At 41.2% G+C, this 12374-nt stretch overlaps 1 protein-coding gene across 1 annotated transcript in view; it reads right to left on the bottom strand.

Annotated features, from left to right (window-relative positions):
* The window catches only part of ANKFN1 (ankyrin repeat and fibronectin type III domain containing 1), a 168621-nt gene that overhangs the window by 124046 nt on the left and 32201 nt on the right, over window positions 1–12374 (bottom strand). The window contains exons 3-4 of the mRNA XM_015406849.1: window positions 3867–4061; window positions 1138–1251 (exon numbers count right to left, since the gene is read on the bottom strand). Of these exons, the coding sequence (XP_015262335.1) occupies window positions 1138–1251; window positions 3867–4061 (309 nt within the window). The remainder of the gene's footprint in view (window positions 1–1137; window positions 1252–3866; window positions 4062–12374) is intronic.

Consider the following 12374-nt stretch of genomic DNA (forward strand, 5'->3'; position numbering starts at 1 on the left):
GTGGGGAGGGCAGGGTAAAAATGCAATAAATAAATAAATACAAATAAAAGCTTTCTCGAAGTCACAGTAAATGACATCTATTGTGTCCCCCTTGTCCACATGTTTGTTCACTCCCTCAAAGAACACTAACAGGTTAGTGAGACAAGATCTTCCATTACAGAACCCATGCTGAGCCTGCCTCAATAGTTTTTGTTCATCAATGTGCCTACTAATTCTTTCCTTAATAACAGTTTCCACCAACTTACCCGGTAACGACGTCAGACTGACTGGCCTGTAATTTCCCAGATCTCCTCTGGAACCATTTTAAAAGATGGGAGTGACATTTGCTACCTTCCAGTCTTCAGGAATGGAGGCAGATTTTAATGAAAGATTACATATTTTTGTAAGGAGATCCACACATTCACATTTGAGTTCTTTCAGAACTCTTGGATGTATGCCATCCGGGCCTGGTGATTATCTCATCTTCCACAGTGAAGACAGAGGCAAAAAATGCATTCAGCTTCTCAGCCATTTCCCTATCATCCTTCAATATTCCTTTTACCCCTTGGTCATCCAAGGGCCCCACTGCCTCCCTGGCTGGTTTCCTGCTTCTAATGTATTTGAAGAAAGTTTTATTGTTGGTCTTTATGTTTTATCTGTGATGCTTTACTGTAGTGCTGTTTTATCTGTGATGCTTTATTATAGTGCTGTTTCACTGTTTTATATTGTAAGCCAACTTGAATAGTTAACAAGAGCACAGAGCAGATGGATAGAAATATTCTAAATAACTAAAAAAAATCATTTGTAGAATCATTTGTAAAGAATAGGGGAACCAGATTATATCTGAAGAAATATTCAGACTTCACCATATATAGGAACAGATGAAGAAATAACATCTGGGACAAAAGCTCTATAGGGCTAAAAACTGAGTACTTTTAGGAGAAAAGCAGGCTGAAATTAATTTAGATAAATAAGTGACAGAGTAATATTTAGGTGCTTCCAAAATAAGTATCACTGGTATATAAAAATATTCCATCAATCTGATCAGTGCTTGATAGGAAAATACTTGTGGCTGCAGAAGAAGAGGAAGAAAAAAAACAAGCCCAAATTTAACCAGACTGTTACTGAAAGGTCATACAATTGATTCAAATCCAGTACCTTTGTATTTGGTCACCACCGCTGAGTTGATGCTATGAGGTTCTTGGAAGGTGACAGTGAGTGATGTACTGCTTGTTACCATGAGGCAGACGTTGGTCGGTGCCTCAGGGGCTCCTGGGAGCAAAGAGAAAACATCATGTCTAGTGTGGAACAAATACCCTTCAAACAGTCCTCAGGGTCTTCAAAGAAATAAGTAAAAACTGTAGTGAGCTTTGTTCTGAAGATGTTTGCATTGACCTTTTGAACACTAATGAGCAGCCCATGCTAATGAAATCTGATGGACACCATTTGTTTTACTGGTGGCCATCATCCCTTTTGGATACCCCCACCCACCCCAGTCAAAAGCTTCCTCAATATGAGTCAATAGAGGAACATGTATACACTCTTAGAGGTCAAAAAGGGGACAGAAAAGAAACCAAAGAACTCATTTTTACTTCAGTATTTGATTAAAACTATCAATAAAAGAGCAAGCACATATATCATATTGAATTTCAAATGTTTTATGTTTTTCCCTGTGCAAAATGAATTCTTGTTTGTAACATAAACTTTGCAACAAATTTTATTCAGAATGAAACACTGGCACATTATATTTTGAATTTTTCATGAGAATGATTGGTAATCCCTTTAACAGTGCAATCGTAAGCAGAGTTGGACCCTTCTAAGCCCCTTGATTTCAACGGACTTGAAAGAGAGTAATTCTGCTTAGGATCCTAGTGTAAATCTAGGCTCTAAGACACTAGATGTAAAGAGTTTTGACATTAAGCTGAAAAAGAAGAGAGGTCCTCAAGGACATTTTTTACTTATAAAGAACTAGGCAATAAATTAAAGAACTGTAATTGATTAATCAGTTACAACTGTGTATTGCTAAAATTTCAGCACTGATGCCTTATTGATATATTGACATAACTGTTAGATATTACAACTGAATAAGGAAATAAGGAAAAAAGAAAGAAATAAGAGACAGAGTGAGCTCCCGTCTCTAGTTCCAGCTCCTGCCAACCTTGCAGTTCGAAAGCAAGAAACTGCAAGTAGATAAATAGGTACCACTTCGGTGGGAAGGTAACAGCGTTCCGTGCGCCTTGGCATTTAGTCATGCCGGCCACATGACCACGGAAACGTCTTCGGACAGCGCTGGCTCTTCGGCTTTGAAACGGAGATGAGCACCGCAACCCTAGAGTCGGACTCAACTGACTTTCGAGCAAGGGAACCTTTACCTTTACTTTAAGGAAAGGTTACTGTTAATCCTAGGAAAGGACATGTTTCATATTTCCTGGTATAGTAACGTTCCTGAATCAAAATAGCCTCAGAAGTAAACACATGCCTTTAATTCATAGTCCCACCAATTAAATTTGGCCCTCATAAATTAGTCAACAAAGGATGTATTTAATTAATTTGCCGATTAAACCAACTGAATCTTTCTGCCCTAATAAACACACAATTTCTATTGTAAAAGTCCATGGATGTCAATGAAGAGTAGCTTGTACCGATGGTTTGTAATTTTAAGAACCGTACTGAAAGGGAGGTAAGGGATTCACTTTCTGTTGAAAACAGCAGTCCTGGACTTAAGAATGCACCAAATAACTGCAAAGAATAGAATTGTAATACATCTAAAGCATAAAAAGAAAGGTTTAATAGCGAAAATATATAAAATAATACAATCTCCACTACAAAATGCCACTCTTAGTTATCAACAAGCCTGGTCTTCAGATCTTCAAAAGCAGATTACGGAGGAGCAGTGGGATCTGATTTGGAAAGCACATACAAAGCAGTCTAACTCACTCTATGCCTATGAGGTTAACATGAAAGTCCTTACCCGATGGTATCTTACCCCGGCTAAACTAACACATATATTTCCGCATATCAAACCCCTATGCTGGAAACAGTGTGGGGAAAAGGCATCCTACATTCATTGCTGGTGGACTTGTACAGTTATAAATAAATTTTGGCTTCTTGTTATTCAGAAGATCAAGGAACTAACTGGCTATGACATTCCAGCATTTCTGTTGTTAAATTTATGGCCCTCTGATTTACCATCTTTTTCCTCAATGAAAATGATCGGCACCCTACTTACTGCGGCAAAAATAGTTATAGCCAAACATTGGAAGGACCCCAATCCCCCATGTATACAGAATTGGTTACATAAGGTGTGGGACCTATTTCTGTTAGAGAATTTTAACACATTTCACTCGGAAACCCAAACAGAATGTGACTTTAGAAGTCCACTCCATGATTGGTATCCTCTACTAGACAAAATCAATATTGACAAGTTTGACTGGGAAACTCTTAGCAATGTTAAATATAAACTATTATTGTATAACTGATGTAAACACTGTATAATGACTACTTAGTTCTGTAACATTGTTAGTTATGGTTGGGAACAGCTTTGTTTGCATCTTGACCTTCCTATTGGATATGTTGATTTGTACACAAAATGTTAATAAAATTTATTTAAAAAAAAAAGAATAGAATTGTAATAGATGGGCTTGCGCTTCTTCTGTGAGTGGATGGCGGGATAAATCTCCTTGAATCACACCACCCACTGAGTATTAAACATGCTCATGATACTTATTCTGTCTGTACCAGCTTCTGCAGCAGTAAAACAGAGGTTAATGGCTCAACATAAATACTAATGAGGAATAACTGGATAATTGCTGTGCTACAAATCATCAGTGGATTCCTATGTAGGGGCTATATTGTGTATGCATTGCTTCAGCCTTGGTTGTTCTTACTGGAGTGTTCATAGCCCGCCTTCATACGCTTGTAGAGCCGGTATCTCCACTCCCAGGCTTTCCGCTGTTTCTCTTTCTCTGCACTGTCTGTGCCGAGCCCTTCGCTCATCACTTGTGCAGACAAATCGCTCACTCGTTGCTGGGCTTCTTGTACTAAGTTGCTCAGGTGGATCGACCTGCTTTCCATATTGACAACTGGCAGGAGAAGGGAACAATGTAAGTGCCAAGATATTGCATAGCAAAATATCCTGAATTCGTTCAGCTTTGAAAAAAGATGTCATTATCTCGGCCAAATCTGGACAGAAACTTTTTGGCAGAGCTGAGTAAATACCATTCAAGAGATACAACCTAACATCTTTCATTACATTGCAAAGTATTCTGGGGGAAAGGGCATCTTTAACAGATCTGTGACCCACCAAAATGTATGCAAACAAACAAACAAACGAACACCTGGTACACTTTAATTCTGCCCTTCCTCCAAGTTCCTCAGGAGAACGTACATTATTTTTCTTTCCTCCATTTTATTATCACAACAATCCTACGAAGTACAGTAATCTCAGAGACAGAGAGAGACAGAGAGAGAGAGAGAGGCCCAAAGTCACTCAATGATACTTCAGGATTGAGTGGTATGTTATACTGCAACTCTCTCATCTAACAGTCTGACTGCTGTACTGCACTGGCTCTCCCGTGGACCAAATGCAGTGGTCCACCAGAAATGCAATTTATGACCTCTTTACCTTCTTGGGAATGTAACAGTATGGGTTTGTGGGACAACTGGCTGGCCAAAATACATGGCTGCAAGGTTATGATTGCGGTGGTTGTTCAGGCCTTACCTGCATTATAGGATCACATAGGGTTGCACTGGCACCTCTAAAAATATAACTATTCTTAGCAAGCACTTGACTTGCTACCCTTAGCTTGGCATGTAGTGAAGCAATCAGGGACTCCTACAGCAAGGGAGGGGGATTGTTAGGGACATCTTCCCAGCTGCACAGCAACTCAGCTCTGTTTTTGGCTCCTTTCAGTGTGCAGGAAGAGCTGTGGCCAGGGACAGGAGTCCTTGGGTGTGAGCTAAAGGTCAAAAGGCAAAGACCTATTTTGCCCTTGGGTTGTAGCCTGTCATTGTAGACAGATTCATAAAGCAGGATCTGTCCAGGATTCATTTGTTTTATTGAAAGAGTAGTGTTAATTTGTTCTGGAAATGTCAGTAATCCATTTTGGATTCCTTTGGAGAAAAGCAACATACAAATGCCTTAATAATTAAACAAACAGACAGACATTCAGTCTTCATTCCAGATTGTGAGAAAGCCTCTCCAAAGTTTCCTTAGATATTTGGTTGGCCATCAAAAGTTCTCTCTGGGGTGGGTGATGCCTGTTATCTGATTCAGTATGGGTTATGGTGTCTCTCCACACTGTCAAGAAGTATTAACAGTGTGATGTGGCACATAACTGTGTAATACACTAACTTGTACATTAGAACACAAAATTTTACTCAAAATTAAAATTTTGCAAAAGTTGTATTTATTTATTTAAAACCTTTCCATACTGCCTTTTCACACAAATAAGGTCCTCAAGGTGGTAAACATCAAAACATTCAAACATTTTAAGATTAGAAGTCAAAGAAGTCAAGAAGTCAATATGACAAAAAGGACTTTGATGTGTATATAAAATAAACAATTCAATAAAAACATATGAATACACAAACAAACATAACACCACAACCAGGGAAAAGGGCCAGTAACAGTTATTTCGGGGTATGCCAAATAAAACTAAAGAGTCATCACCTACTGGACAAAGACACTGATAAAGGTGGGTGGAGAAATCTCACCGGGGAGGGAGTTCCAGGGTTTTGGCACTGCAACTGAGAAGGCCCATTCTTGGGTTGCCACACATCTAGGCTCAGATGGCAGGGGCACCCAAAGAAGAATTTAAAGACAGCCTTTTGAACTCTGAACATTCCGAAAAGTTGCTTTAGATATTTGGTTTTGAGAGGTATATTTTAATGGAAACAGTAAAGAGAAATTTTGAATCAAAATGCACCTTTAAATTTTGCAAGTAAACTTTTGAATGAAGAATATTTGAGACTCAACCCCTTCTCCATTTTCTTCCAACGTTGTTGTCCTCACAAAGAGGGTCAGTGACCCTCTTCATGTTCCAAAAGCCACATCTGTCATAGCAATAGAATTAAGGTCCCAGTCCAAATGTAGAAGCATGCAGGATCCAGAAGTGTATACATGTAGCTTTGGTTAGGGGGTGAATATCATAATCATTTGGGGGGGGGGAGAGAAAAGGAAGTGCAGGATAGGAGGACTAATTTCAATGCATATGTGTGCAATGACAACACAACACAAATTTAAAAATCTGACTTGTATCGAGGGGTTTTTTGGGGTGTGTGGCATTCCATTAATGTGCAGAAGAATACATGCATATCAGTTAACATGGAGAGAGACAGAGAAACTATCTCCACGCAGTCATATATGTGACCTTATCAAGACTGGGGATGTTGGGAATTGGGGTCACACAGAGTGCCCATCAGGATCAGTAATGCAGAAAGCTGGAAATGCAAATAAGCTGTGACAAACACCACATGTTGCAATGCAATAATGCATTCTAGAAATCCTACTACTTAAAATGAATTTAGATGGAAGCAGAACAGAGTGCACAGCAAACTTCCAGCACACTAGAGGAATGGAACTGGGGAAACCCACTCATATTTAACTTAATCAGGAGTGTGTTCATGCAGTATGAGCTGGGGGGGGGCAGTAAAAAATCAGTGTTTTAAAGATCTGCATATACTGGAGCTGAAAAATATCAGTTTTCCTGCTTTCATAGGTTCCAGATACTTTTGTAGTATTCAGATCTGGATTTTTTTTTGTGGGAGGGGGTGTTCCAATATTTTTCAGTTCCATTATTCCCTATGGGGAATATTTCCAGGGGGTGGGAAATGTGTTTTTTAAGGTACTGGCACAAAAATTTCAGGGGAGCTGCTGGTACTTGTCCTTTAAACAACCCCCAAATTTCACAATAATTGGACCAAGGGGTCTAATTCTGTAGGCCTCTGAACAAGGTTCCCCTAGCTGTCCTCCATTGTTTTCTGTGGAGGGAAAAAATGAAGAATGTAAAACCCAAGAATCTGAAACTATGTAAAACACAAGAATCTGAAACTATAATGCAAGAATCTCAATGTAAAATGCGAGAACCTAAAATAAATGGCAAACCCCATACAAACCAGCAAAGAATGAACTTCTTAAAAATAAAAATCCTTGGAACTGACAAAAGCTTAATTAAATCAGCCCGGCAAGCCAATACCAAGCCTCAGGAGGCACAAACACAAGGAGGAAAAGGGAGGAGAACAGTCCTGGGATACTGCAAACACTGATATTCCCAGTTTATCCTGAATATTTCTGGGATTTTTTGGTGTCCCAGATATATTTGGAGACCCAATTATATCCAAAAAATACTGATAAGGTATTTTTCAAATATATATTTGGCTCAGATATATCTGAGTGCGTATCCCTTATCTGAGCTAGTGGATTAGGCAAGGGTCTCTCACACACATTACAGAGAACACAAACCCCATCCTGTGTCCTATGCAACAGTCACCCATGACTTGCTGGTTTTCCTCAATTGCCATGTGTGTGGTGTCAGTCTGGATGGTGACTGCAGCGTGCATAGAGAAGGGTCTTCAGCCTTTCCTCTGCACCACCTCCATCAATGGCAGTAGTCCTTGATGAATGCTATTTGGCCTGCTGCGGAAACCTACATGTACAAGGCCTCATGGGGTGACCTTAAGCCACTTACCAACAAGACAATATGTGAGGCACAAGGCAGGTTGGGAGCCCCCTGACCCAACTTGTGGACACACATGCCATTGGGGAACTAATGTTCCCAAGCATGCTGGGACCAAATTTGTCTCAGGTACAGGAGGGTAGGCTGAAGCCTCCCCTCCCCCTGTGCCATGATCTCAAGCTAAATTGGGTACCACTGTGCCTGGGAGTTTTAGTTCCCCAATGTCATGTGTGTCTGCAAGTCAGGTCAGGGAACTCACTGTCCAAACTTGCGTCACATATACCATCTAGTTTGGCCCTTAGTTTAACACTGCAATCCCATGTAGAGTTACTCCAATCTAAGTCCACTGATTTTAGTGGACCTAGACTGGAGCAATGCTGAATAGGATTGCACCACAGCTAGAGTTGCCAACTCCAGACTTGGAAATTCCTGGAGAGTTGGGGGGGGGTTTGAGAAGGTGAAGGACTTTAGCAAGGTATGATGCCATAGAATCCACCTTCCAAAGCAGTCATTTTCTCCAGTTTTCCTGAGAACAGTGGTAATTCCAGAGCTCCATATCCCACCTGGAGGTTGGCAGATCTAACTCACATCAGGGGTGTTTTTCAGAGGATAAAATGGAAGCAGGGAGAACTGTGTGTTGTGCCCTAAGCTCCCTGGAGGGAAGGTGGGATAAAAATGTTGTTGCTATAGTTCCCCATCTAGCTGGAGATATATATGTATAGCTTTTGGCTGGATTGGGGTCACAATCCAAAAAATTGCTAACAGTATATAGTTGGTAGGCCCTATTTTTAACAGAGTGGTTATAGATTCATATTTTCTGTATTCACAAGCATGTTTGGATTAATGACGGGAAATGGATACTAATTTATGATTGCTTTTGTGTGCTATCTGACTGCATTTATTTACAGATGAGGTCAATGAAAAATTAGTTTAGCTTTTTTTCTTAAAACGCTGTTTAGAACACTCAAGACTATGTTTCCTGTAGATTTGTCATCCCTAATGAATGCTGCTTCAGCCGTCAATCATGTCCTCTGAATCCTGTCACCCTTGAGTTCCTCCCCCAAGTTACAAACCATGACAGAAAAATAAACAAATAAATATATAGCACACAACTCTTTTCATTGAGCAGCTATGCTATGCAAGAAAAAAAAAAACTCCCCAGGGAAGGTTAAAGGAGGCCAGGATAAATGATAATATAAGTTCTGTGGACACAGAAAATCAATAAAGGTCCACCAACATTGAAAGCCTAGGATTTTAAAAAAAATATACACTCTCACATACACACTCAGCCCAGTGGAAAAAAATCAGCAATATTAGTAGCCTCAAGGTGCAATTTCCTGCAGCTTGGAGATTGACAGGTCAGTACTAAATGTTGTTAATTTAACTAACTCTAAATTAATGGCAGAGTCTGTTAGAGCTGAAACCCTGAAAACACAGTCTCATTATGGGCTTGCTGGGAAAGGCCTAAATATAGGCATTGACAGTTTCAAGCAAAATCGTAGCCATCGGTGTATTTTTAGCCACAGGTAAGGCGTCAGAATGTGTGTCATGGCTTAAAACGTGATTAATGGACTCGGCAAGTCACTTGCTCTCCCCTCGCCAAAAGAGAGAGAGAGAGAAATATATATATAAATGCAACAAGACAGTCCCATGAAAGAAGACAAAGGAGAGTTTCATAAACCACTCTAAGTGCTCTTAGTGTATTAGCTTTACTGCTGATATTGGACGAGTGTTGGCCTTGAGATCAGCCAACACAGTACAACACACACACCAGAAGACAAGAGTTCCATTTGCAGCTGGCTGTCAGCTTTCCCTCTCCTAGCCAGAGCCTCTCTGTCTTTCTTTCCCTTTCTTTTGCACCCTCCAAGACCAAAAATGGCCCCAAGGCTCTGGATTCTAGATTTATTTGTCCATTTAATTATTGTGCAGTTGCACAGTCTCTTGTGCAGCTTTGGTGCTACAAACAGAAAAAAAACCCCTCTTAAAGTAGCAGTCCTTTGGCACACTTCCTAAAGTAAATGAACAAATTAATGCTGCCCCTTAATATTTATAGAGTGCTAACAGAAGGTTCAATGGTAGTTGTGTCCAAAAGAAGCTTTACAGGACAAATCTCTATGGTAAAATTGCCCTCAAACCATTGAGTTTTGCCCCAAAACCAGAGTGTCACCATGCATGCCCCCAATGTGATGAGATCACTTCTGTCTGGGGGTGGGGTTTCACCTGTTGGACAGCTGGCTGGCAGTGGGCAGAAGCCCCCAAAGCAGGGGATTCCCCACTCCCACCTGGGGAATGGGAACCCTAGTGGAGAACCACTTAGATAAAATGCAATTGCATGCCAAAGAGAAAATAATAGGTGCTAATGATACAGTTTTTCAGTGACATCCTCTTCCTCTAGCATTGATCTCTGGCTTAGAAAATTCCGGGAGATCTGGGGATGGTGCCTGGGAAGGGCAAAGTTTGGGGAGGGAAAGGAAGCTCAGCAGAGATGTAATTCCATAGAGTTTACCCCCCAAAGCAGCCATTTTCTCCAGGGGAATGGGGAACAGTCTGGAGATCAATTGTAATTCTGAGAGAAGGTTGGCAACATCCATCTATGAAGCCATCAGGGGGAGCCATCAGGGGGAGGACAGGAAGCAGCCGGGAACCTTCCACCATGCCTGCACCAAGCTCAGGTTGAGAATCCCATACTTCTACTTTATTAGTTTTAATTCTCTTTTAGATTGGGTTTTGATCCCTGTGAACTGCTTTAGGAGCTAAGTTATGCCTGAAAATCAAGATAAAAATATAATAAATACACGGGGGACCATTCACATCTAGAGGGTTTGACACAGCATCATGAATGTGGGAACCAGAATTTTAGGTATGTAGTATCAATATTGGTATGTGGGTCTTGACCTGGATAGTCCAGGCAAGCCCAATCTCATCAGATCTTGAAAACAAAGCAGGGCAGGAAGCTTCCGGCATTGGCGCTGTGAGCGGACGTACTTCGGGGATGCTCCTGAGTCGTCCGCGTCTTTCCCACTTTTGGGGGGGGGTCGCTTGTGCAAACGGGGACCTCCGGCTCGGACTCTTGGAGGGAGGGGAGAAGCAGGGGGCTTTGCCGTCAACCTCCGCAGACTGCAAATCGCGGAGGTGTTGCGGGTTTGCCCTGAAGCAGGAGCGGGTAAAGGAGGAAAACATGGCTGCCATGTTTTCGTTAACAGTGACCAGCCGTTGTTTTTAACTGAAGAAAATTAGAACGCAGCAACAAATGAAGGAATGCATGTACTTTCATCTGTAAACAGCAAAAACTCCAATTGTATGACTTTAAATGGACATGCTCCAGCTCGAGAGAGAAATCGGCTAAGAAGAGATAAGGAGCAAAAAGGCAAAGAAATCCACGGGAGTGAAAAATCACGGGAGTGAAAAAAGGTACAAAAATGTGGATGTATCGGAGACTGATAAAGGTTAAAAGTTAGTTGGTGTGATATGAGATTACCCGGTAAAGAAAGAGAAGATAAAACACTGATTTAAAAGGCACAACAAAACCAGGAAATGGCGTCGGCAGCGGACAGCGAGGAGATTGTAATAAGTATAGTGGAGGAAGCAGATGACTTTGAAAATAAAGAAATTGGTACTCTCACTTTGGAGCAGTTGCGTAAAATACTGTTTGAGGGAATTCAACAAGCGGTGGCAACGGCTTTCAAATAAGTATTTGGGAACTCCCCAGACAGACAAACGGCTCTGCAAAATGAGGGGAAAATTTTGCAGCCCTTACCGAACCGAGAGGAGGAACAGAACGTTTTCCAAGTGAGAGAACTACAGTGTAACTCTCCTCCTATTAGGGAAAAAATAAGGTTCTAAAATATGTAGCAAGATATTTGGGAAAATGGAAACGGACAAGAAGAGCATTTCATAAAAGACTGTATAAAAGGACAAAGAGACAGGTTAAGAGGAGATGGAATTGGGGATTAAAAGGAACCATTACAACCATCAGAAACATGAAATGGGAGACAGGAGACTTGAACTGGCAAAAGCTGGATTTAAAGTTTAAAGTATATAAAGGGAAACAGCATTTAATAATGATCATTAAAAAAAGGTCTCCCAGGAGACAGCCAACTCTGATGTGACCGTTGTAAAGATTGTTATTCATATTGATATTTTTGTTTCAAGGTATTTCTTGAACTCATATCTCTCCCTTATTATAATTGAGTTTGAACGTTCTATATGAAAGTTCTAAATTTCACATCCTTAGTGTTAGGCCAGAAAAACTGCCACTCAGTAACACTGGCTGGGTTGACTGGCTGCTTTGTGCAGTCCCGCCCAGCGTTCCAAGGTTATTTGCATATGGAAGCTGATTGGACAACACTCTATTCCACACCTCAAACTCACCCCCCCTGCAAGGCAGTTGGGATTTTCAGTTGCATCATACCTCATAGGGGAGAGGAGAATGATGTCAGCTTCCCTTTCCCTAGGCGGAGGCTGTGGGGGGGGGAAGGTTTGTAAAACTTAAGACAGACAGGCAGATAAAGGTTGCCAACTCCAGGTTGGAAACTTCCAGGATATTTTAGGGATGAAGCCTGCTGAGGGTGGGGTCTGAGGAGGAGGAGGAAGAGGGGGACCTCAGACAGATACAATTCCATACTGCCCACACTCCAGACAAGCTGTTGCCAGTCTCCAGGTGACAGCTGGAGAGATCTTAAAGCTTTGGTGCTAATTTACAATGGGGCTCCTGGGGAA

This window comes from Gekko japonicus, unplaced genomic scaffold (genome assembly GCF_001447785.1).
Source record: "Gekko japonicus isolate JY-2015 unplaced genomic scaffold, Gekko_japonicus_V1.1 scaffold962, whole genome shotgun sequence".
In the NCBI taxonomy this organism is placed as follows: domain Eukaryota; kingdom Metazoa; phylum Chordata; class Lepidosauria; order Squamata; family Gekkonidae; genus Gekko; species Gekko japonicus.